Source organism: Tribolium madens, unplaced genomic scaffold, assembly GCF_015345945.1.
Source record: "Tribolium madens isolate multiple individuals breed KSU strain unplaced genomic scaffold, Tmad_KSU_1.1 Scaffold_19;HRSCAF=116;Tcas5.2_LG9, whole genome shotgun sequence".
NCBI lineage: Eukaryota > Metazoa > Arthropoda > Insecta > Coleoptera > Tenebrionidae > Tribolium > Tribolium madens.
Window position 1 is genome coordinate 11,369,870 of NW_025400983.1, and position 26,587 is coordinate 11,396,456.

General features: G+C 33.9%; 3 protein-coding genes across 10 annotated transcripts in view; 1 reads left to right on the plus strand and 2 right to left on the minus strand.

Moving 5' to 3' along the window:
- Positions 1 to 18,896, plus strand: part of LOC123015715 (partitioning defective 3 homolog B-like) — a 41,484-nt gene extending 22,588 nt beyond the window's left edge. For 2 of the 8 annotated variants that reach the window (XM_044415604.1, XM_044415607.1), the window contains exons 2-17: positions 10,416 to 10,619; positions 13,283 to 13,740; positions 13,789 to 13,992; positions 14,040 to 14,200; positions 14,243 to 14,661; positions 14,937 to 15,110; positions 15,241 to 15,879; positions 15,929 to 16,080; positions 16,130 to 16,449; positions 16,519 to 16,587; positions 16,646 to 16,731; positions 16,939 to 17,086; positions 17,137 to 17,711; positions 17,759 to 17,865; positions 18,048 to 18,131; positions 18,402 to 18,896. In XM_044415604.1, coding sequence (XP_044271539.1) covers positions 10,416 to 10,619; positions 13,283 to 13,740; positions 13,789 to 13,992; positions 14,040 to 14,200; positions 14,243 to 14,661; positions 14,937 to 15,110; positions 15,241 to 15,879; positions 15,929 to 16,080; positions 16,130 to 16,449; positions 16,519 to 16,587; positions 16,646 to 16,731; positions 16,939 to 17,086; positions 17,137 to 17,711; positions 17,759 to 17,865; positions 18,048 to 18,131; positions 18,402 to 18,696 — 4,095 coding nt within the window. In that variant the 3' untranslated portion in view covers positions 18,697 to 18,896. Of the gene's footprint in view, positions 1 to 1,278; positions 2,816 to 10,415; positions 10,620 to 13,282; positions 13,741 to 13,788; positions 13,993 to 14,039; positions 14,201 to 14,242; positions 14,662 to 14,936; positions 15,111 to 15,240; positions 15,880 to 15,928; positions 16,081 to 16,129; positions 16,450 to 16,518; positions 16,588 to 16,645; positions 16,732 to 16,938; positions 17,087 to 17,136; positions 17,712 to 17,758; positions 17,866 to 18,047; positions 18,132 to 18,401 lie in introns of those variants that run through there. The other 6 variants (XM_044415600.1, XM_044415603.1, XM_044415602.1 and 3 more) reach the window with 6 other exon arrangements.
- LOC123015718 (la1-like protein 13) lies at positions 9,322 to 9,805 on the minus strand. The gene is made up of 3 exons (XM_044415610.1): positions 9,711 to 9,805; positions 9,533 to 9,653; positions 9,322 to 9,483 (listed from the first exon to the last, which is right to left on the minus strand). The coding sequence occupies exons 1-3, from the start codon at positions 9,787 to 9,789 to the stop codon at positions 9,375 to 9,377; spliced, it is 309 nt and encodes a 102-aa protein (XP_044271545.1). The 5' UTR covers positions 9,790 to 9,805; the 3' UTR covers positions 9,322 to 9,374.
- LOC123015717 (nuclear receptor-binding protein homolog) overlaps positions 18,884 to 26,587 on the minus strand; it is a 34,839-nt gene continuing 27,135 nt past the window's right edge. Inside the window, exons 5-10 of the mRNA XM_044415609.1 lie at positions 26,214 to 26,297; positions 24,431 to 24,718; positions 24,164 to 24,323; positions 23,929 to 24,115; positions 23,749 to 23,868; positions 18,884 to 20,606 (exon numbers count right to left, since the gene is read on the minus strand). Of these exons, the coding sequence (XP_044271544.1) occupies positions 20,394 to 20,606; positions 23,749 to 23,868; positions 23,929 to 24,115; positions 24,164 to 24,323; positions 24,431 to 24,718; positions 26,214 to 26,297 (1,052 nt within the window). The 3' untranslated portion in view covers positions 18,884 to 20,393. The remainder of the gene's footprint in view (positions 20,607 to 23,748; positions 23,869 to 23,928; positions 24,116 to 24,163; positions 24,324 to 24,430; positions 24,719 to 26,213; positions 26,298 to 26,587) is intronic.

A 26,587-nucleotide genomic window follows, 5' to 3' on the forward strand; every position in this document is an offset into this window, starting at 1 on the left:
TTATGGAGAGAAATCGTCGAGAACAATAAAGGAATTTATATTCCCCGGATAGCTTTCAAAAATTGCGATCAAACGGCTAACATTATTTTTAAATAGCTGAGATAGAAACAAATTAAATGCTCGGATAAGATCGGAAAAATCATCTCCATAATAAGGAAGTGCATTCTGCGGAATGATTGATAATCTCTAATCACACCTAACTGTCAGTTCTTTTATTTAATTTTTATTCAAAGCACATTTTTTAATAATCCTTTTGACCGGATACATGCCATCGTGCATTCGTTGTGATTTGTGATCCGACAACGGAAAAGCGGTTGACATTTCACATATCAACATCATACTATTAATAACGGAAAAAATCCAACTAATTGTAGCAATAACGAAACAATAGGCTAATTGCGATAGTCGCTGTATTGTTATGAAATATTTTTCGGTTTTGATTGTTGATGAAAGTGGAGAAATTTAAATAAGCACATCTAGAAAGTAATACATGGCTTAAGTGTCAAATGGTTCGTGTATTATCAACAGTAAGTGAAGTAGAAATGTAGAAAGGCTCGAGTTGTCGTTTGCAATTGAAGATGTTTCAAAAGATTTTGCAATTGAATATCAAAGAAGAGGTCGGTTTGACCTTTCCAATAGATAATTATTTGTTTTTTTATTTGAAGTCGAATTGTTTATTTTGCCGGTTTCACAGTCTCACAGTTTTTAAAAAAGCGTGGTGTTTTCAATTGTACTTCATTTCCTCTGTAACTCTGAAAATTCTTCAGTAATTAAGAGTTATATAACTGCTTAGAACCGTGTCTTTTAATTTCTGATACGTACTAATGAAAATATGATCATTATAGGGAGATAAYCGCTTCTTCTTTCTTTTTGTTTCTTCATTTTATTGTCTCTTAGCGTTTTATTTGTATCCAAAAATAGTATTTATTATAAGCTGCTATTTTAATAACGTATATCATTTTATAACTGCTTATTAATTATATGATAAATATTAAGCGAGGAGAATTTATATGAGACATTTTGTACTATTTTYGCCAATATGTATGTATTTATTATTGCACACTAGTGGGTAAAGTAAATGAAACAGTAACCACTTCACCTTCCTCATCTGAAATTTCCCCTCTAAATTGTTTTCAGTTAAAGTATTAAAAAAAAATATTGAATTAAAGCAGCTGGTGGACAAAAAATCTAATATATAACTTCATTTATTGTAGAGTCAAATATGTTTTTTCGTCAATTTATAATTTTTTCAAATGGTACCACTGATGAGATATCTAAAGGAAAGTAAGATCTCTTTTTGTGAACTCATTTTATTAGTTGAGTGAACAGGATAGAGGAAAATTGTATTTTTTTTAAAACAGCTAAACCTATCTGAACGACTGAAAAGAATTAAAAATCTTAAGTTGTTTTTTCAACTCACAAACTTTACCTTGTGGTAAAATTGTCATCTTTAGCTACGGTGTTTAATCCCAAATTATCCAACGACTTTTAAAAAATTCGTAAAATTATTTCAAACATATCAAATGTTCTAAATTATTTGATAGACCAACGAAACCAAACTTATTGACCAGTTTCTATGTGAAAGACTGTTTTCATCATTTTTTGAACTGTGGAATTTCTAAAATCGCTATCAGACGAAATATTTCCGCCACTAAATGAATCTCGGCTTCCTTTTTGTTCAATGAATTCATTTAACCTTCTTAATTCATCTAATGAGATTGTTTTTGCGATTTTGCATAATGGCACGCCTAATTTGAAATTTAATTGTTCATTTAAATATTTAACTACTCTCACATTAATATTTTTATTTTTGACGTAAATGGAACTACCTTTCATCAGTCGATTGGTTTTGGGCTTTAATTCGATTCTGATAATTATGAAATATTCTAACGGACCTTGATTTGCCGTTACGTGCATAAATTTTGAAACCATAAGGACTTGATGATAGTAATCTTAAGAAAAGCGAATTTTTTACCGGTAATAAATAATAAGGTGTGAAGAATTGCGCATTATCGATGATAAATATGGAGACAACGGAAATTCATTCTGGATTCGACTCACACTTAATCGATTCTATTATTAATTCATTTTGCAGTCCACCAAAATGGTTTTATGTTTACTTTTTGCGTTTGAACTACAACCATTTGCATAAGTGCCTAAAAATTAAGAACAGTTAGGTGCGACTTTGACTAACGTTACTTAGCTGGTGTTAAAACCTTGCCGATTTTATCGATATTAATCGAGCCACTTTTCAAAACATTGCAGAACCTCTCTGTATTCATTGGTGGCAAAATTAATTCGGAATTTGTGTAATTTAACCGTCACGGTAATGCAGCAAGTAGACTAGTTCCATGTTACAGCAAGTGCTAAATCTTTGGCCGGAGATAAATAATCGTTGCGGGCGTGCCCTTGAAATACCATCACATCCAACATTATTGCATAGTGAATGTAATTTTCCAGTTAGATTTTAAATTCCTGCATGCGACAGGAATGAAATTTCGAAAAATTCATAAACTGCTTTGTTGTTTTATGGTGCAATGGGAGTAACGAATCATTTTCAGAACTGATCGTTGCAAAACGTCATTACGAAAGTATTGTATGTGTYTGTGTGGAAAAATGTCGATGTGAAATGTTCGATAGTTGTCAGACGATAAATGCCGTACCTAAGTGTACGGAAGTGGCCGAAAAACTCGTGCAATTATTCGGGTGGAGGCAGACTTATAACGTCGAAAAACTACAAAGGAATGTACCAGGAAGAGCAACGACGAGGATTTCCATTACTAGGTCTTCGCTGAGTCGCGAAAAGTGCAAAGAGGTAGAGTTTTGCCCAGTTTTGCGCTAACTGTATTTGGAATTTTTTGAAATTAAATCGACCGACATACGGGATCGTTCACTTGTTTGTATGTGGAAATGCAGATATAAAATAGTTTATTTGGTGTTTAAGTCACAAGCTTTTGTTTTTGTCCTTGATAGTCAATGACCATGACAATGGACTGTTTACCCACGTTGGCCATTGTACTTAATCTCGCCAATTGATTGGTAATTGGAAATGTATGCTAGAAAGTTTTAATGACAAATTAAGAAAATGAGAAAAAAACTATAAAAAACCTCAATGTTCAGGGGCATTGCTAACATTTGTCCTATTTTTCCCTTCAAAATCTGAACTATTCTTTTGAAGGGTCGGATGTCGAGTTCTGCCCCATTTCTTTCATTTTATAGCCGTGATGGAAGCTTAAAATACCTGCCATCATGGACGGACCTTACCTGTATTCCAAAAATATTTTCTTCGATCTAGCTCTAGACAGGTGTCAGTTCGAAATGTTTCTCATAGATAAGGAATCTTCAAATACCTCTAGAAAAGAATGCTTTTACTGAAATTTTTGAAATCCATTATTTTATTATTTCGAGAGATCGAGTCATCTTTGAATTTGAAAACGTATGTCTGTGAAACGTCAAATAAAATGATAAGTCGAAAGAAAGGTAAGATCAAAAAAATGATGATTTTAATAACTAAATTTATGTTTTACCTCCAAAAAAGGCCGTTAACGGTCCTATTATTATACGTCTGCGACTAATTCCAGCCCATTTTGCCGTTTCACGTGCACTTAGTTCAAAAACAGACATACCTTTTCAGATACAATCTTGATTTCTTAATATGTATTATGTTATTCAGAGTGTTTCCTAAATAATGTGAATTATTGTTTGAAGTAAAAAATAGTTATTTGTATCACAAGGCCAGAAACTATCATTTTGCAAGTGCATGTTTTTTGTGTGTGAAAAATACTATTTTTTAGTCCGACTAATTTTAAATTGTCCTCAAAAGTTAAAAAAAATAAATAGTTTGCGCTAGGAAAGTTAGAAATTATTTTTTAACCAAGGAGGACTGTATCCCAAAAAATGAAATCGAAAATTTTTCATCTGTACTAGAGTCGTTTCACCTATCCGGGGACACACTGTTTGTATTTGAAGGAGTACACAATCAGGGGTGTTCTAAGTGTTTTTTTTTTTAAGTTGGTAAAGGAGTAATCAAACTTCGACAACGTTGTTTTAAAATTGTGGTTTATCATTTCTCATTTTTCCATCGAATAATTATGTAGGATGTTTATTAAAAATGTAGTCAGCTATGAGTCTTTTATTTATTAGCACATTTTAACAAATTGGACATTAAACACAATTACTATTGAAACAAAATATAGARATAGATAACTAGTTGTAAGCGATTTTTTTTTTCAAATGGAACTTTTTAAATTAAAAATTTCAATTAAAAACTTAATTAAAAAAGCTTTTTAAAAAACAATAGYTGGTACTGACATCTTTGACAAATATTTCAGATAATGATAGTTACTAAAAATCCCTAGAAGTCTACCCTTAGTTGTTTTCACGGCCAACTGTATCTATCTCCACTTCGTTCCGATACGGCCATAACGCTCCTATACTAGCCCATAAGAAAAATAAATCCTGACCTTGAAAAAAAAGTTCGTCAAGTGGAGCTCCAAGTGGCAAGTATTAGAATTAAAACTGACGGAGAATGTCACCTGGCTGTCAGAATCTGCTTTAAGGTTATAACACGGACAAAAATAAAATTCCAAGTAAAATTCATACATACAATAAACAATCGTTCGATTTAATTTAATTCAAGTGNGTTGTTTTATTTTCTACCTATATGAACGTTTTAAAATTTGGATGTAAAGTCAAATTAAAAAAAAAGTGGTCGACAATGTCATTTCAAAAATTAATAAATAATAAGTGATTTACATTTTTGATTTGATGACAAATTACCAAACTTCATGATGCCAAAATGTGACAGTGACGACCACTTTTGAATGTGACTGTATCAATCTGTATATTTATTACATTTTCTTGCATACACTTACAAATTGTCAAAAATTTACTTAAATAAATGACTTTAAAGCAATAACAGTCACCAATGACAATTAATTTTACGATTCTGTTACGCCTGCAATTGTCGACTATGACTCGGGCATTTTCCAGCATTATGCATTTGTTACGTAAAACATATTTGATTGCATTTTTACACCTAGCTTAGCTTATCAGTTCAAATTCCAAGAAAGCATTGTTTGAAGAACATACTTCCTCAATTCTTAGTAATTTTTTCCATAAAAAATTAAAATTGTGTTAAAGCGGAACACAATTTCTCTCAATGGTTGTTACCGATTTGTCACAATTTATTATCAAAATTGATGCAATTTAGTGAAACTCCATATTGAGTCGTTTCGTGACTCGCTCGCAGGGTAATGGAAATTTCTTCTCATTGAAGAGTTATTTAAAAAAAATATTTTGTCGTGATAAATTACACATAATAATGTTTTTTGTTCTAAACAAATCGATAGATGCAATATCAGTCCAGTGTTATTAACTGATAATAAAAGTCGGTATTTAATATCAACGTCGACTAATAAAAATATCTTATTTGCTTTATAACCTGGTTTGCCTTCGAAGGTAGTGTCGTTTATTAATCGTTAATCATTACAAATATCGTGAAGTTCATTTAACCAAGTACTGTGAAATGAAGAGATTTTTTTTCAAATGGAATAACTAATTGCTCTCCATTGGCAATTACTCGGAACATAATAAATTTTATTCTTGATTTTATTGTTTTCCATTTAATTGGTTCGCATGCAAAATTATCATAATGGAAAAACGCTCAAGGTACAAGAACTAATTATTGTCGTCCATCTGCCATGAACAGTTCAGTAATTTGTTTAGAAAAAAACTTGATTTGGAATTTCTTTACTTAATAAAAATACTAATCACTTACAAGGTCTAGAGTACTATTCTGGATTTACAACCAATCACATAAATATTGTATTTTCCGTTATAATTGTGCAAAAACGAGAATTTACACAATGTCTGCATATTATATTAGAATTTTTGATCAGTTTGCTAACGGGAATTTTCATTTCAAAATTCACAAACCTGTAATTATTTATTCGAAGCAATTAATTCAAAAATTACGATAGCACTAATAGCGCCATTTTTTTAACTAAAATACTCAATTAACAAGTATGTAATTTTATCAGGAAACAAGTCGCGTAATTCGCTTTTAATAGCCACTTTTTGAAAAATTCATTAGATTATTGTTTGTTCGTTTTTTCACTTCGTTGTATGTAAATTCACGTGCGAAAACCACCAAGGCAATAACTTGCCTCTTCTTTAACAATAATTTTATGGTRGTTTCTTGTCATACGTCCCACAAACCTAATTTTATTAAAATCGCTCGCAAATTGARTTTTCATTCATTTCACGTTTATTGATTCGAATCGGGTTGAAAGACCTTGAAAAGAAAGTGAGATGCTTTTCAATAATGTCTGGGCAGAAAATTGGCCACTATGTAGTCTACATCGTGGCACTTTCACTTTGAACTTGATTTCGGTGTGCCCAAGGCTAAGTTTCGTCTTCCTTTCGAATAATAATCTATTGTATGGATTTTGGTATTAATTGGACGAGGAAAAGTGACACGATTTAGGAGAATTCGGTGGTCGGATGTTGGTAGTGGACTAGATTTGTTAATTTAATTAATTGGTACGGAAGTGGCAGTTATCTGATTTAGAAAAAAAGATTTGTGAGTAAAAGTGTTATTGTTTTTTATTGTTACATTGCATTTATTTTTGCATTTTTTTTATTTCTTTTTTCAACACTATCATTTTGTTATCATAAAAAAAACCTTAGTTGTTTCAACACTTCTGAATAATGAATAACAATGAAAGATTAATATTATTTTAAGGCAGTAATTTAATGAACAATTGTGTAATTTAGATCCTTTTTAATGAACAAAAATCATATATTTTTTATTATTTCATTCAAAAATTTACTGTTATTCAAAAGAATATGGAAACTGACATTTAGAAATTCTAATTGTAATAAAGTTATTAACCCTTGAATAGTTTGACCTACCAGTACCACCGTATTAAGTTTATTTTTTATTTCCATTTTATTTATTTGTGTGCTTATAAACTGGCTATTTTTGCATTGATGTGACATTAAACAGTAAAATTCTAAAATTGTTTAACTGAATTAAAATACATATGCATCTAACAGGGTGACTCAAAAATCTTGGACCACACCTGATTGAAAGACATTCAACTGAGTTACAAGTTTCCAAGACAAAATATTGTTTGAGTCTTTTTTCACGAGATATACCTAGTTCCTCAAAGGTTAGGTCTTTGGGTTGTTTTTGATCGTTTATATCATGAATTTAGTTAGCGGAAAAAAATCTTACAACATTAAACAGATACTTGTTGAAAAAAATSACTAATTTGTGTCTTATGGTATACAAAKKATTTCACAAACTAGAAAATTCAACAATAAATTAATTCCGACATCAGAAACAAAAAAGCCAAAGTGCCTACATAATGATATGGAAATTGTCAGTTCTATCAGTTACCGTTCTTTTCTTAGAAAACAAAGCTTGAAAAAATCTGCATTCATTTTTATGATTATTAGCTGAAAGTCTTATCATCGTTCGAGATTGGGTCAGATACTTTTGAATCACCCTGTATAAAGTCGTAACCTTAACAAATCAAAAAACTTAAACAAAATCGTAATGCCTTATTTATTTTAAATTGCTTTCGTATGGTGACTACCTACCGCAATTTTGAACATATTTTGATACCAGCGATTATTTAGGAACACAAAAGTCACAAGAATACAAAACAATTTATTTTTCTAATTCTATTGCAGGTTAATAATTGTTAGTGAAGATAGAAATAAAACATTAGTTCAACGGTAAAAGTCTGCCGTTCAAGGTTCAAAATAGGCAAATTTTCGTAAAAACTCTAATTACTCCTTATTACACCGGAAAATGGGCCATTAGCCGGCCGTTAAATTTTGCACCTGAATTAAAAATCTTCCCAAAGTAAACAAAAACATCTTTGGCAGTGAAACCGAATTTCACCTTGAAAATTACGACACAAAATGCAAATTAAATCAATCATGTGGCATTTGAATTCATGAAAGTGATCTCTGTCGTCTTTGGAATGTCATAAACTCCAGTGGCGTATCAAAATAGAATAAAATAATCCACCTGTTTTTAAACATCTTTATTCCCTCGAATAATGCTCATGTCAATTATCATAAGTGTTCCGTTCCCACGATAAGATGAAAGTCGAAGACGTCTAATTTCACTTTGACATAGTTGCTTATTGCAGGAAAGCAGGGMTATAATTGTGAAAAATTGAGCTTTCGATCSGGATCCCGGGGATAAAAAATAACAACACTTGTAACCACTTAGGRTAATCGYTAATCTCRGAACACGGCACTCACACATTTTCACACTATCTCAACCTAAAAGAAAAATGGGCCGATATAATTACACCCAGWATCTCYAAAATGCATACCAWGAGACGCATTAGTGTAGTTGATAAAACTCGTGATAAATAAATTTGTTTCGCTTTGGTGCGTGGGAGAGTTGTATGCCCTTTAATTGTACGAAATGTTGGAGTTTTCCAAATCGCGTGACGTCTTTTATTGTTAATTTGTTACATAATGTATCATCTTAGATTGTTAATGGAATGTTTTTGGATGGAAAACAATAATTATCGCGAAAGTTTACATTGCAACATAAAAATGTGTGTAAATTGCTCTTTAGGAAAGGTAAAGTGTTGTAGGATATCCGTCGAGCCATTATCAGCAAGGTAAAAATTAATTGAGATAATAGTGTTTGATGGTTCACTTTTACAAGGAGGGACGGTCTACTTTCTTCAAAAGATATTTGAAACGCATTTGTGTGGTCTTGTGTAAACTTTTCAGTGACATGCTTTTTATGTTTTTTAAGCACAATAATACTAGTATAATACAGTGTATTTCGTGTTTCACGGTTTTGGAGGCCTTCTTATAAATAAATAATGTTTTCGTCCCAATTTCTACAGTTTGTATATCGTTTTTTTTTATTTTTGAGTTCTATCATCTCTTTGATTGTTAATTTATTATTTTTAACTAAATGAAWATGTGAGAACTGATTGCAAAATATTAGTTTACATTTAAACGGAAACAATGACATCACAGGTCTTTGAAATAAAACCCAAAATAGTTATTTTTGCTACATACATACACAGATACCTCAAATACAGTTTTTCGGACGAGGCGAGGCTAAGCTGAGTCTGGAATAGCAGATGAATCTGTAATAACTTTTTTTGGATACATGTTACAAACAAATTTTTTTTGTTGAAGCTCCCAAAAGCACAAAATAGTACCGAAAATAATTATTATATTATTATTATATTATTATATTATTAATTATTTTAAAAAAAAAAAACTCATTTTAGGGACTTCAATGAATCCCTAAAATACTATTTTTGGCAGTTTGTTTTTTTTTCAGTTTTCTCAAAAATGTTTAATCTGAACTAAATAATTTATTAGTATTTATTGGGACATGAGGGCTTTGGGCAACAGTCTGGAAAGGGTTTTTCCCTATCTCCCTTGCGCATCTTACATCCCTTTTCAGCCTTGGCGTGTGCATTGCAGCTAAAATAAAATAAATTAAAAAATAAAAAACAATATGATGTTTTGGTACTGGAGACTGGTTAATTTTCCGGTAGACCTGCATATCACCACTGCACATTTTTTGTGGTGTAGTTTACTTTGACCAATTTTGAAAACACCATACTCTTTATGTCTACATTCATTTGGGAACGCTATAAGAATTTAATAAACAATTAAGWTGTARAGTTTCCAACAATAAAAACACTTACATTTTCTGTTTTTCCATGCAAAAACGTAAGTGAGTTGCAAAACACAAACAATCAATAGCACTACCAAAAATAACTTCATTTTGACATTACCTAAAGAAGTGTGTAACATAACAAATTGTGAAAAATTTGGCGCAATTGGCTTCTTATATACCCACCATTAACGCGTTGATTATTTAGCTGATAAGTTTTAACACCTATAAAGTTTTTAGAAATACGCGTTATTACTGCAAAAATGTAATCACTATTTTTTATTTACCAATTTAAAGCGTCTTTCTTTTGCTAGTGCGGTTTCAATGTATTACATTCTTTTTCTTTATTTGAATAAAGAAAATTTTCTGTTTTCTATAGAAGATATACTATTTGAATAGAAAAAAATGTCTGAAATTGTTTTTCAACTCTTTTATTAGTTTCTTCGACATATTGCATACACCACTAATGCCCCATGCGCCTTCCGAGGAATTATAGTAATCTTCCCATGATGGTATAACTTATTCTCGACTCCACTTTCCTCTTCTTGCCTCACCTGCATTCATTACTTACCCGTAKCAAGCATAAAATCCTCAAATGGCTCCCGTTCATTGTTGCCAACAGGTACTCGAACCGACATTTACAAGGCCATAGTCAGCAGACGTGAAAGTTRTTCACAATTTTTTTCCTTCAYCTTTGTCTTCGTTTCTCGTCTAAACCATAATTAATTCGTTCCAGGGTTCAGACTCCTGGGTGTCCGTACACAACTTGCAATCTCAAGGCGGCGGCATCTTAGATCCGGATGATCGATTGAGCGATGTCGTCGACGACAGAGAACAAATATTGGCGAATTTCGAAGACGGCGATGGAACACACCAACACGGAGGCGGTGACGGGGCCAGTGGCAGTTCAGTAGGAACGGGCAGCCCCGACATATTCCATGTGAGTTATCGCGGTTTCATCAATAGATTAACACTCGCATGTTACAAGTCATACGAAACGATGCAACCATTGAAAATTATTAGAAAAATACATCGAAACTCGAAAAATTCAAAGGTCTTGATCACTTAATTGCTGAGATTGCAGTCAAAAGAATAAAAGTTGCCGACGTGTAATTAAAGTAATTTTGAATTCCAGTAGGCTAAACTACCATCATATTTTACTAGGTAATTACTAATTGCAATTCGCACGACATTAAAAATTGCTGTTTTCATGCGAGGTTCAAAATTTTCATAAATTATAATTTTAATTAGTAGTTAATTCTAAATTATTATTTGATTGCAGACTAGTGGAATTATTATTTTAATGGAGTGTGCATACTCAGGTCGATGGAATTAATATAAATAATTAACACGAATTACTGTTGCAAGACATTAAAAAGTGATAAGTTTTGAAAATGCTGGTTAATTGATTCCAAAATTATGTATTTTWCAATAAATGATTCAATTCAAAGTCAYAATTTTCTATGACTTTTGACTCATAGAAAAAACTGGCCTGCCCTTTTTTTTGTRTCCGGTTGTACATCAAATAATGCTCGAAAAACTTCTCAATTGTTACAATGTTAAGAGAAGATCTGAAACATTTTGTAAATCAAAATAATATTTTTCAAAATTAATTAGTTTTCAACTTCACAGCTGTGAATAAGCAGAAACAAGCCTAAGCAGCAATGGGTGCAGGTAAATTGCGCTCACTTCAAGCACGGCATTTTAATTTTCTGCGCTCAGAAAATTTTTACTTACCTGCGTTGCGTTACTCCCAATGCTCAGGCTGGTCGATATGTCTCAGCGTGATGTAAAAAATTAAATTATTAAAAATTAAATTCCGAGGCTAGTGAAAATAGGAATGAACTAGTTGCAAAAATGTACTTTGTATTTCGAAATAAACAAAAACGAAATAGGTTATTATTTACATTTACTGAACACAACTATACATAATACTGTTTCAAAAAATTCGGTCAAACTTATAAGATAGACATTTGACAAAAGTGGTTCGATCTATTTCTCTTTCAATATTTTTTATTTAATTAAAACATACCTTTTAATACAGGGTATTTCAGAAGTCGCATCCCAGAGAATAATGTCAAATGTGCTCCCTAAAAGTTCGAAGCACCAACCCATGGGTGGGTACCCCGTTGTGATGCTACTGAGCGCAGTTCACCTAAAGGATTAGCGACCCTTATTAGTCCCATTATACTTGTTTCTAAAACTGAGCGCAATTCACCCACCCCCGCAGCAATACGTAGAAACGTAAAACAAAAAGCCTTAACTGATAATCTGTAATAACAGACTAATAAAAAAAAAAAAGAAAAAGAAATGCTGAACTTAAAGTTAAAATACAAAAGAACAAAAAAAATCATATTAAAAAAATTAAAAATCATACTCAAAACAAAAAATTAGAAGAATAGTATATTAAAGTACAAGTTGCAGAAGGTATGTATTCAAGCACAAATTTGAAATTCAGAAACGAACCGCGTAGCGGCGAGTTGAGGAACAAACGAGTGCTTGAAGAACCTTCTGCAACAAGTGCTTTATACTATTTTTTCTATTTCGCCACTTTATATCATTTTATAAATTAAAAAACGAAAGTTAATTTTTTTTTTCTAGAGAATTTTGCGACGATTGGCGACATTTATGTGTGGAATAATTTTAGGCGGCTGTAAAAAATAAAAATTATTCTTATTTTCACATTTGAAAATGAATTGTGAAGAAATTCCGTCACTAAAATTAAATTACCGCGAACGACTTATTCCAGCACGCAAATGACGTCATTTGGGTGCTGGAATAGACTTATTCTAACACCGAAATAGAAAAATATGTATGCACCAATTTAAAAACTTGAAAAAAAAACAACTGGGACAAAAATAAAATTTAAAACAAAAACTATATTGAAATAGAAAAAATAATAAACCGTGAAATAATGAGTAGATGTATCCAAGTGAGTACAATAGAAAAATTAAAATTTAAATAATATAAGAAACATTTGAAGAATAAATAATAAGCGACGAAGCAAAAATATAAAGAATTGGCAGGTTTTACTCTACCATGAGTGATGGCAAATTGCTTCGAACTAAACTTGTAAAATTTTTGTTTAATTTTTTATTATCACTTTAGACTTTAAACTTTACGACTCTATCTAAGTGTCATCTTCATAAATCTTTTTGTAAAAAAAAACTTACGCTTTGCTTTCAAAATAAGTAAATCAAAAATGTTTTTTTTTTATGAAAGTGTGTTATTGCAATTAAATAAGAGAAAAGACGTCAGCTTGTTTAACTTTAACCTGAGTTGATTAATCTAAAATCTGTTAGGATTTTAGTATCTTTTACTAGATTTCTGTAAAACTAAGGCCAGTAAATCGTGTTAGACCTGCTATAGCAACAGAACTACTGACACAATTGTGTGTTCTATGAAAATAATGAATGTTCGAGCGTGCAACATACCCGAAAAAATAATTTCCATTGACTCAAACACTCCTCTTGCAAAATTACCACTCACACTATTAAAAAATTGCAACACAATAAATGAGACTGAAACAATTTACAATTGCGAGTGTTYTAAATTCATTTATTATTTCACAATTCGTAACATTCTAATTAAAATAAAAACTAGGATGGCGAACACAAATACGGCCCCAACTATCCGAGAACAGACATCGAAGTCACCGGCGAACAAATCGCCTTGGGAGTCCCCGGAGCCCTCCAAGTGCGTCGAGGGAGCGAACCTGCCCTTAATCAACTCCCAGTAGGACCACCCGCACCACCTGAACACCCAAAAAGGTGGAGCGCTGCACCCCTAATCTTGGAACCACCCCAAATTGGTTATAACAGTAACGATTGGAATGAAGACTCGAAGGAGGAAGAAGGGACAAACGCAGGTTTCAGGAGGAGGGATGGAAGTAATCGACTTTCGATGCAATTTCTGGGGGATGGTGCTGGATATCGATGGGCTGAAGCCGCCGAAAGAGCGGCCCAGTCAAGGGCGAGTACTTCGTTACCGAGAGAGAGTAAAAGGAAGGAGCCTTTAGGGCAGGCGAATAATTCAACTAGTCCTCCACCTCCGAGTGACAAGTAAAGGTCAAGGGTTAGATTGATGGTGTTTTTAATTTTTTTTTCCAGTGCCGAGCTTATAGTAATTCGGAATGAGCCTGGACCACTTGGGATCCATGTTGTTCCAGATTATGATAGGTTAGGAAAGGATCGAGGTCTCCTGGTTCAAGGAATTGAACCCGGGAAAAGGATAGACCGTGACGGAAGATTGGCAATTTATGATAGAATAATCGAAATAAACGGTGAAAATTTATTAAATATGCCATTTCAAAGGTAAGTTATGAGCTATGTTGAGGGTTTTATTGAAAATTTGCTTCAAGGGTGCAAGACATCTTCAAACTTTACTTAAATTCGCCAGAATTAAGACTGAAAGTTATCAAAAATTCCGGTTTAGACAGTCTCCGGAAACCTCCAGCCCCCATTTATCCTAGGTTTCCTGAAGACAAGGAAAACGTCTCGATGGTAGAATGCGAGCAGAAACGTGAGTTGCACGTCATCAACCCTCAAACATCAAATAATCCAGCATTTGCAGAAAGTACAAATACTAAAGTAGCGACAGTCTCGCCGACTAAAAAAGTACCCGCAATTTCAAAAAATCTTAAAACTTTTCTAAGCGCAAACACGCGGAAAATCGGCCGTAAATATGAAATAGATTTAATTAAAGGCCCACACGGGTTGGGATTTAGTATAACGACAAGGGATAATCCCGCTGGTGGGAATTGTCCGATTTATATCAAGAATATCATCCCGAAAGGGGCTGCAGTCGAAGATGGTAGACTTAAAATCGGGGATCGGCTTTTGGAGGTAAATGGGGTTGAAATGACAGGGAAAAGTCAAGCCGAGGCTGTGGCGGTGTTGAGGAATGCGCCACTAGGGAGCACTGTGAGGATAGTGGTGTCGAGGCAAGAGGATGTCATCGATAATTCGCTCCCAAGGATAATAGTAAGTGGTTTCTCGAAATGTAGTTACATAAATTAGTAGACCAGTCAATTTTAATGCACCAAAATTCTCAAGTCATTGTTTTTTCCATTAAACGAGAATTACAAGTCAAAATTTTGCTGAGGAAATCATAAAAGTAAAAAATGTTTTTGGAGCTCCATAAATGAATAGATTTTTGGTGTGAATCTTAAATTTATGTCTTTATGACTGGCCGACTCTAGTTAACTAGTTATTGCACGTTGTAGTTTATTTTATCTAATACCACCGTATGAACCTAGGATTCTGAGCAAGAAAAAGAAGTGGAAGACTCGGCCGAGGTTGTTAATGGTAACGATGTACCACCTAACATACCTCCACTCCCCCAGAGTCACCTCCAAGCTCTCCAAAACAGATCCGAAAAGAACGGTTCAGTAGCTAAAATCGTGTCACAGTTTCAAGAGGCTGCGAACAATGTAATTTAGTTTTTTATTTGTTTCACTTAAACTAACCGCTTGTGTAGTTTATTGTGCCACTAAACCAATCTGCTATATCACATTTTTGTTATAAATGAGTTTTCTTCTGCATAATTCGATAATTTTTTAGCCCCCGGACAAAACCGACGACATGATTTTTCCTTGGAAACACCGTGAAATTCTAACTCTAAACATCCCAGTTCACGATTCGGAAAAAGCCGGTTTAGGGATTAGCGTCAAAGGCAAAACCAGCGGCACCCAAGACTTGGGAATATTCATCAAGAGTGTGATACATGGAGGTGCGGCGTCACGTGATAAGCGATTACGGACCAACGACCAGTTGCTCAACGTTAATGGAATTTCGTTACTCCAGCAATCGAATAGTGACGCAATGGAGACACTCCGGAAGGCCATGTTGCATACTGAAGGACCGGTTCCGGGGAACATCACACTGACGATAGCTCGGAGAGCGGCGAGTCCGGGCGCTAACAGGAGTTTTAGTAGTCGAGGATCAGACCCGAACTTGTTAAATACGTCTTCTTCTGGTGAATTATTTCACTCGAACTCAAATTCCAATGATACGGATCCATCACATAGTAACAATTCCGGTGCTAGCGGCAGTTCYACAAATACAGTCATTTTTAACCCGAATCAAAATGGCGTCGAGGCGAAACAAATGCAAAATGTCTCGCAAATGCACACATGGAATCCGGTTTTAGACCGGCTGACTGGAAATAACAAACAACTGCGCAACGAAAGTTACTACAAGGTTTGTCCACTTTTATTCACGTTTAGCTGTACTAAAAATACATTTTTAGGCAACTCATGACACTTGGAGTAACAGCATGTTGGCCTCCGCTAACAACTCGTACGGCAATATGACAAGTACCACTCTAAGTTTAGCCCCAGCTGAGCCAATCCTGATCGAGGATGAGTACGGTTCAAGAGTTCTAACGCATCAAAATTCTCGGTTTGTATTCTTTTTCGATTTGAGTCACTCACTACGTTCGTGCTTGCAGAATCAATGTCCATATGACCAACAAGATGAATTTATCCAATGGCAGCATTCCCGAAAACCGGAATGATCACGAACCTGACGGGAAAGCAAATGTTTCGGATAATAAAAGCACCGATTCCAACTCTCAAACCACCATTCAAGGGACAGACGCGACGTATGCCAGCCAGTTATCCCTCGAAAATCCCCAAGGATTCTCCCGGGATGCTTTTGGGAGGCAGAGTATGTCAGAGAAACGGCACGCAACCTTAGATGCGAAAAATACAGATACCTACCAACGGACGAAGAAACTACGCGAAGAGAGAAAAAGTAAGGATGGTAACAGTAAGTTCTGTTGTGTACTAACAAAAACTCTTTGTGTTTGTGCTAATTGATTTTTCATTCATTCTGTAGCTAATTTAGTCAGAGTTGGGTCTGTGGAGTCTGTTATAAGTGTTAATCGGTCATCTGAACATCCTGAATGTAAGGCTGAAGTCTTATTACTGGTGTGTGTATGTGTCTTAATTTGTTGTTTTAACAGATGCGGACAAATTGGGTCAATTGGGACCTTCATTGGGGATGAAGAAGTCGTCTAGTCTTGAATCGTTACAAACCATGGTGCAAGAGGTGAGTTTGATTTAATCATTTTTTCAGCTAATTATTTTTCTATCGCTACCGTTTTCTCAGAAAATTTATCTTCATTAAATGGTCATCATTATTATGATAAATAATCGAACGACAGAGTCTGAAAAATCTCAATTTTATTTATACTTTTTAATCAATTTTACTGTCAATATTTGTGATTGAGTGAAACCTTAAATTTGGAATTTTTAGATACAGATGCAAGAAGAGGGTGACCCGGCTTATAGCTACAGAGGCCCCTCGGGGGCCCTTAAAGTGATTCGAGGACGGGGCTGTGAGGAGAGTTTTAGGGCAGCTGTCGATAAACACATTGTAGACCCGAACCACCAATCAGAAATAAGTAATTCGTGTCAAATGTCACTTGCTATTGTCTGATTGGTTGATTTTCAGGTGCCAAGAAACATTGGTTGCTTGATGGTCCAATGGAGGAGCGTGAAATTGATGGTTTTAACAATGTGAGAGGAGCCCCACGTCAATCTTCTCTTAATGCAGCCCTTGATAGTAAACACAAATCCGGAAAAAAGAAACCGAGTTTGTTAAAAGGCATTGGTTCAATGTTCCGGTTTGGAAAACACCGGAAAATGGAATTTAACAACATTGATATACAACATTATCATCCGACAAACGAATTTGATCCCAATGCTAACAACAATCAACAACAACAACAAGCAGAACAACAAAATTATCAACAGCAACAACACGAAAATTCCAGCCAGGAGCAACAACAACAACGTGCACAACAGATGATACAACAACAGAGAGAACCGTTGTATCAAAGGCACGGCTTTGTGCACCGACATGCTGAACAGGTCCAAGTGATTCCGGAAAATTCAGTGGCGCCACCTGTCAAATACCGGAATCACGTCACTGTTGATCAACAAGGACAGAGACGGAAAATGCAAGAACATAGAATGAGACACACTTACTACCAATCGGATGATAGAGAGCCGATATATGGACAACAAGTATGTAACTCTGATGAAAAAGCCATAAATAAAAATATTTGTTCTAGGGGAATTTCGGAGAATATGGTGGTAGGCCTGGCAGCCGGTCGGGAATCACCGATTCCGTTCCATTCACCCATTACGTCAACTACAACGAGCTGCAAAATCACTTAAGGTAAGCCTACAACACAATTAATGTCAAAGGTTATGGAAATATTGGGCCCCTTTCAATGTCTCTACGTTGTGCACATTTCATTTGTTTACTAACTCTGATTTGTTGCATGACATAACGATCTGTTTTTATATGTTTTGATGTTTATATGTTGTTATTGTCATAATTGTATTTTGTCCACGCAGCCGTAAAGATCCGCTATCTGACAGTCAGATAGTTCAGATGCGTCTGCAAGTTCAACAGCAAAGGTTAAAGGTGGAGGAAGAAAGGTATGCACTTTTTTCCCCTTACACACTCTTGTGCTTTGCGACTAATTTTGTTAAATTGCATGCATGCTTGCAGGTGTTGTGTAACGAAATTCTTTTGTTCCAAACAATAACAAAAAAAAAAAGAAAGTTGAATAATATTGTATTAAAATTGTGATGCATGCAACCTATACACTCGAGTCACTCACTGATTTTTTTGTGTGACCTCGAGTTATTAACATTCGACATACAATTTGTATTTTTTCTATTAGTGACAATCCCATTTTTTACTAGTCGAAAGCAGCATCAGTACCATTCGCAACGCCAGACCCGCACCGACAACCAACTTCGGCCCGTTTCAAACTTCTACGAATACGAGAGTATCCAATCGATGCTTAATAACCGTCGGGGGAACCCCCCAGTACCGCATAGTAATCCACCTGTGATGTACCAAGATGTCAATTCAAACTCTCTTCCACGGCAAGGGCAACCACCTGTTCAAGGCCGGCACCCGAATCGTAATCATAGAGGGCCGTTTGTGACCCACGTGACTATCGGCGATAGCCAACAAAACGGAACGAAAGTGTAAAAGTGCTTCATTGTAGGTGTTGAAACTTGTTTTTGTGATTTGTATCAGTATTATGAAACTGTTTCAGCGCCACGTCCATTTTAATCTATTTTAGTTGTGTATATACGAGCTTATATTTTATATTGTAAATAATTTATAATATGTATAAATAAAGAAGTAAATTTTATACAAACAAAAAAATACACAGTTACAAAATTGTCCGTATTGCATCTTTATTTAAATAAGGTATACAATAAAGAATTGGTGATATTACAATACAAATAAACACAACTTAAATGAAATTATGTAATCGAAGGAGTTGGGATTGAGTGCACCAGAGGTGTGGTGCACCTCACCTAAGAATCCTCATCGGAAAACCAGCGCTGACGTGTTTGGCGGGAGCTTTAAATGCAAAGTCTCCGTTAGCATTCAATATAGAATTTGATATACATTTGCTCAATGTGAGCAATAATAATGAACTAACATGCAGAGGCATGACTAAACCTAAATCATAAACAAGCTAATTTATGATGGCAATATGAACTGATGGGTATGGGTAACAAATGAAAAATAAATAAGTATAAAAAATCATAGTCTATAATATCACTAACAGCGAAAATACGTATGGATGTCCACAAATAAAAATCTCTGCACGTTATGTTCGATTTTCTAAGGAAGAACAATAATCTGAATGTGTTTTGTCAAGAGGTTTACGGTGAAGAAGCTGTGTGAACATTGTTTTAATTTAACGGAAAGACTGCTGCGGCTATACTGGAATTGGATGGGCAAAGCATAACCGACTATTAACATACACAGGTTAGCCATCATCCAGAACTTTGAGCGAGTTATCACACGGGACCTCTAACAGAGCTAATTCTTATACAAATAAATAATCCTTACTCTAATTTCTTCAATAAAAAATCCAATATCTACAATTTCATACACTTGTTAGAATTATCCTATTTACAATCACTTCCACTGAACCAACTCGTCATTCACGTCAGTCGAAAACAACAAAATTTAGGCCCGGAAAAAATTCGTTGACGAAACAAAAAGCTGACGTAAATGTTAGTTAAAGCGTCCCTCTCCCGACACTAGGTAGAACCTAACCTTACACATTTTGGTCCTGTCCTGCACGACTACCACTATTCACATTTTTTCCTTAATTATTACATCATCAGTCTCAAGGGGCAAATAATAATGCATTTGCGACGAGTATTTGACAGAAAACGAAACATTTTTGAAACGAAAGAACAGATTCCTGCGACGCGGCCTAGGAGTTATAAAAATTATCATAAACAGATCACATACAATATGAAATCTATGATTAAACAGTCCAGCGTTTATGTCATTGAAGCTCTGATCACAGATTAACACGTGGTCACATGACTAGTGTAATGTCCAGCATTTTTAACAGTCTTCTTCTTTCTAACTCTATCATGACGTAGACTAACCCAAATAAGGCATGAACCTAGCTCGGAAAAATGCAGGCAGCCTAAATAAGCTTATCTACGAATTATCACTCATCTGAATGTCAATTAATGATCCCAGACAGGGCAAGGATTAGTAATTAACATCTCGACATTTTTTAATTAATTACCTCCCTGCATTTTTTCCACGATAGTCTGTCTAGTTAGTCTAGACACTGTGTTATGATAAATAACGTTTACTTTGACATCTTAGAAATACGAAAGTGCATTGGCAGTATCTATGTTTTACTAACTAGTGGAGTGCATGGGCACTTGAGTAGGTGTTGAATTGACCACCACCGCCGTCGTCGCCAACGGTAACGCTGCATTCACCAAGGCCGCCGGTTGGGTAGGAGGGGGCATATGCGATAAGGGCTGAAAAATTCGACTCGGACTACTACGGCCGGAACAACAGTCCTTTAACGTCTCTCCTATAAGGGTAGCAATTTTGTCTCGATCGTCCTATCAACATAAAAAAAAACATAAATATTATACAACCGATTGAGATTTTTCCGGTTTGATTAACGCAAAACGATTTTAATACCGGGTTTTACGCTAGGGGTGGGTGGGGGAAATGTTGATAAATGGCCGGGATGAAATAGATTTTTGTCAATTATCCACAAGCATATGGCTCATTGATGAATGGCTAATATAATCTACAAACTATTTAATGCAATACATCATTTTTAAACAGTAATGACATTAATTATTCATAATCTGATTTAATACTGATAAAAACTCGTATACTAGCGTTAAAACCGAGAGACAAAAAACATTTTGTGTAATTACAACTTACTTTGAAGTGGAAATTGACAAAAAAATCAAAAATTAACGAAAAATGTAAAAAAATAGATAATAACTTTTTTTAATGTATTTGAACATGCATTTGATTATTACGTAATACTGACATACTTTTTGAGTAAAATTATCAATGTAAGTATTTTTAGTAAACATAAAATTATTTTTCATTATCATTTTAGAAAGCCTAAAAATTTCAATATAGTTTATTTCAATTCACAACGCGTTTGTGAATAACCTTATAATATTTTTTTCAGGACTTAAAATGTGACYCTAAAGTAGTGGTCATTTTTCTTCAAGGAAAACACAAAAAGATATCAAATTGTGCCGAAAATTATACATCAATTAAAGTGTAAACTGCCAGAATATTTTAAATGCAAACAATCTATATGTATACTTCTATATTTGCTAACAATATATAAAGTTAAATTGCATACTGGAATGGCAAAATAGGGAAATAATAGTTATTTGTATTACAAGGGAGAAAAGTGTATCTTTTCCTCCCACAGTAAATGTTACTGCAGGGAGGAAAAGACACTTTCGTCCATATAGTATATAACTTTTTCTACGATGTAGCAAGAAAAACTTCAAAACTAACAGTTTCTCTTGATATCCCCCACAGTTTTGCCATTAAATCTAGCAGCATGTTCTTCCATTTCTTTGGGGGAGGTATTTTTTTACCTCCCTGGGAAGTTACATATATTTTTATTGTAATTTTGGAAGACGAGGGAGGAAAATGTTTTTAGGGAGATAATTGGGCACTTTCCTTTCTGAAATTATGGTGGAAAAACTTACTTTCTGTTAGGGCCATGGGAAAAATATTTTAATATTTATTTTGTTTGACGTAAATTTTAGACAGAAAATGAAATCTATATTTATAATAAAAAAACTCTTCTAGAGGCAAAGTAGTAAATTTACAGTTCAGTAAAAATAGAAAATCCCTGAAATATCCAGGGATTAAAATACAGGGTGTTTCACACAATTTTACCAGGTTTGCGCCTAATGTACACATCCAAATATACAAAATTCACAAAACACTAGATACAAAAAATACACATTTAATTACTTAATTTTTGGAAACCCATGACAGCAGTTGTCAAACTAATCACTGTTTCATTATTAGTCATAAACTGCAGTTTTTCAGAAACAATTATCATTTGCTCTATCAAGAGAAGGCATGAACATAATTCTAGTTTATCTATCTTAATCACTAACTAACTAAAAATGTTGTAATTTTTAAAGGGGTGAACAAACTAGAGAAGATTATCCAATTTTTCAAAATTTTGTAATCGAGTTCGTGTCGGAATATATATTATWGATTGCATCTTAGAGGCGCAGGRCTCGTAAAATTATGTGAAACACCCTGTATTAAAACATTAAATATTCACAAAATTTTTACTTTGGAGTTGAACAATTACTTTTGTTTCTGTTGTTATCCTAAAAAAAWTATATCCACACAATAATTGTGAGATAACAGGACCACCATTACCAAGACTARCAATTTTTTGACATTAACCACTGTTTTTTAGMATATTTTCTTGAATTTATACTATCAGWCACTACTAAACTTTCCAAAATTTGACTTTAAATCATGGTCATGTGCATTTTTTTCTTCTACGTGACTGGCGCAGATATATACAGGGTGTTTACTACGGTCTTGAGGTTGAAATTTAAATGAGATGATATCCACGGTAAAAGAAAACTAATATGCTATATAAAACAAAAATTCACGTAGTTAAAGGAAATTATTCATTTTACACTATTTGTTTGAGAACTGCTGCTTCGGCTGCAACAATGGCCATTAGTATCATTACCTTGTGTTCCACCGTAAATCATAATCACGACAACCAATTTATAATTTTAATATTTTGCCATACATGTTCATAAATTTTGAGAAAAATTAAGAAAAACGAATCAAACGTATTGGAAACCGTTCGTTGAAAGACATTAAACAGAAGATCTTCGAATTTTGATAAAAACTAAAGCAAAAGCAAATCAAATGACAGTGTCAAAACTATGAAATGACTTTTCTCTTTCATTGTCATGGATACGATTTTTTAATCTGTTGCAACAATATTTTATCTGAACAAGGAAATAATTCCAGTGACCCTCAAACCGTGTACCAATATTTTGGAGTTAAATAACATTCTTGATAATAACAATTGTGTGAGTTTTTTTCTCGGTTACAGTATTTCTGTACTCTTCRATTACTAGGTCAAATTTCAACTCCAAGACTGTAAACACCCTGTATTTATTTATTTGAAAAGCTCTTAAAGTTGTAGTTTTACATAAATTATATTAATTTTACGATATCAAAAAATAAGAATAAACAACTAAAATAAGAACCTGAATTTGTTAGAAAGTAGTGCGTTAAAAACACTCAGTAATGGAAATAAATCATCCACATAAGTAAACTAACTTTCATTTAAAAATGCTATTTTTGTTGAGTTTGCAAAACTCTTACCTTATCTGCTATCAAGAAATAAATGTTGAAAAACATTATTTAACTTTGTTTTTCTAAATGATAAAATCCTTTTAATATCGCAACTAAATATGTACATACACTCCCCACAAATTATGCCAAGAGCATTTTATAAACTGTATTCAATCAGCAAATTCCTTGTTAAAATATTTAATCACGTAATTTCGCCTCATAACATCGTAAAAGCGTTCAACTTTTATTTATATCAGCTGAAACCAAACAAATTTCTAGGAAGAAAACCAGATTAGTTCCTCACAAATTTTTCAAAAAAACAAACGACAATTTATTTTGATTTTACGCAAGCAGCTTTCGTTTTTAACTTACTTCATTTATGAAACCATAATGTACCAACTCTTGAGCTAAAGCTTTCGGAGAATCCGTTTGCGTAATACAACTAGTCAAATGGCGATTCATTTTATCGTCCATACGGAGTACAATCGTCAACTATAACAAGAAAAAGAAAACTCTAAAATGACACATCAAATATTTGTAATAGAAACGCACCAATAAATCACAGCTCTCTTCTTTGGGTTTGATGTCGCACATCATATTGACAATTTTCCTATTTTCTACATCCATCGGTTCCGGTGTGACGGACTTGACCGATTCCGCCATTTCCGGTGATATCGCCCTCGACCGGGCTGGAGGGGGTTGCTTAGCACCGAAGGCCGTTAAAGGATAAATGCCGTTTCTAAACGAAAAAATTAATCAAAATTATCCGAAAATTTCCACAACTCACTTCACGTCCTCGACAAACTTTTCCAACTTTTCCGTTATGGGAATATCGGACATTTTCATATGAACCGGTGGTCCACTTTTGCGCCGAATTTCGGCCACTATCATATCAGGTCCATACCACCTCTGCATCAACTCATCTGTTATCGTTTCAGATATGTTCGCTGCGAAAAAAATAATAATTACATAAGCGGTGACAAATGAAATTTCCCTAGATGACGCTCATCTGACTGGACGGTGGCGCCGTTAAACGTCACGTTCTGATACTAACCAGATCTTTTGACCAAACAATGGGCAGCAAGGAGCTTAAGACTGTGCACTTCGAAAAGTAAGGGGTGAAAGAGGAGCTCCTTTGCTGTCGGCCGATCATTGGGATTTTTCTGTAGACACTTCTTAATGAAATCCTTCTGTTGTTCGTCCTCTAACGAATCGATCGTTTTCTTGATATTCTCTTCCGTTACTTTGTTACCGGAATCGCCGTTGCCTACTATTTCGAGAGCGGCCATTTCCAACGCGCACATGCCGAACGAGTAAATGTCCATTGGGGGGCCCATCGTGCCTACAAACACACCAAATTAACAAGATTCACTCAATTTTCCCAAAATAAACGAAAGTTTTGTGTGACACAAATATAAGAAGCAGAGGATAGAACAGATGAAGCAATTTATTAAAAATACGAGAAAAAACCCCAAATGTTAGTGGTACATCGAGATAGCCACACTTTCTGATTTTTTTATCAATCTTAAGTTCAAGGCTGCGAGAATTATGTACAACTTTCAAGGTTCTGCAATCAATCACAAATCCGTGTATATTATATTTTAACAAGCATGATATAAAATAATGGTTATTCATACTGATACTGAGTCATACGCTCCATGGAAACTGATAGGATTTTTTTACAACCGCAACATTCAAATATTTCAAGATACACCAACACGTAATGAGAATTACAGTTGAAATTTTTCAGCCTTGGATTTATTTAAGCGCGACCTTTTCAAATGCACTGTATCTATTAATGTATCACCCCTCAAGATCGTATTTTGCAATTGAAAAAAAAAATATATTAAAATAACTTTTTAAATGGTGACGCCTTGCAAATTTATTTTAATCGGATTTTTTCACCCCTGTACTTTGTCTTTCTATTTCTAATTTGAAATTTCTTAGATTTTTTAATTAGGTTTTTTATCGCAATAAAGAAACAATTTCAAGCCAGTTGGCAATGACAATCAAAATCGGCTCTTTTTTTCAAATTAAAAATAGTTGTCACCTGTCACCTATATTTCAAATGGCAAAAATATATTTCAGTTGATCATAAATAAATGGATTAAAATTTCTTATAATTGTTTCTTGTATTGTTTAAAAAGACTGATTTTATTTTACTTAAGAATTTTTCTAATGTTAAAAAGATTGAGTACATGATGAATTGTGATCATATTTCCGTTATTGGTTAATAACTAGTGATAAAATTACAACTTTTCAGTCTCTTTATTATTTTTTGAGAAAAAAAATCACAAATTGCTGAAAAAACTTAATCATCGATTGACACTAATATCATACGATGAAAGTAATCAATAATTAGCCTTTCCATCCTAAAAGCATCGTTATGTGCGTCAGAAGACAAAAAGGAATTTCAATTCTTATTATATTTTGACTTCATACCGCCTGAAAAATACAATAAAAGATAAAAGACATGACATTTCCTCATATTACATAAAGAGCTTTTTTTTATTTAATATCAACGTCAGAGGCAGCGTCACCCAATTTAATTTACTCGTGTTTTTTTTTATTAGTAGTAATTTTTGTAAGCCTACAATTTCATAAATAATTAGTTGAGTTTATATTTTCCCCCGTTCGATAATATAAAATTAATCATGAATAATGAACAATGAAATAGCGAGAGGGAAAGAATCGTGAAATATGCAAAACAAAAACATAATAAATATGCAAACCATCACCACAAAATAAAGCAAAAAAATTACCCAAATATATGAAGAACAAAAACGTAAAAATTGAAAAACAATAAACTAGTAACTAGAGAAAAGCCGATTACTTACTAGGATGTTCTGGTGCAATGAAATGCATATTTTTGAAATCGTCCTGGCATGTTTTAACGTGATGGTTTATGGAATCAGGAGCCACTAGAGAAATGAAAGCGAAATTAGTAAAAAAAGTTTATAGCTCCAAGTGTGGCTGATAGTGGGCAGCCAACGGCAGACAAACCGTCGAACCATTTTCGAAACCATTTCTTTGCTTGTAACAAAATGATTTAATTGAAAAGAAAAATTGTATAATTCGAAAATGATTAAGACACGAATTGGGAGCAGACGTTTTACAGAATATCGTTCCTCACTCATTATTAGTGCGTGTAAATTCGCCCCCAAAATCCGATTTTACATACACGAAATGAATGAGGAAGGATTAACGAATG

Coding starts and splice junctions, on each gene's coding strand:
- LOC123015718 (XM_044415610.1), bottom strand. CDS start 9,789: ATGAAGTTATTTTTGGTAGTGCTATTGATTGTTTGTGTTTTGCAACTC. Junction 9,654..9,710: donor TGCATGGAAAAACAGAAAAT/GTAAGTGTTTTT, acceptor AAATTCTTATAG/CGTTCCCAAATGAATGTAGA. Junction 9,484..9,532: donor GGAAAATTAACCAGTCTCCA/GTACCAAAACAT, acceptor ATTTTATTTTAG/CTGCAATGCACACGCCAAGG.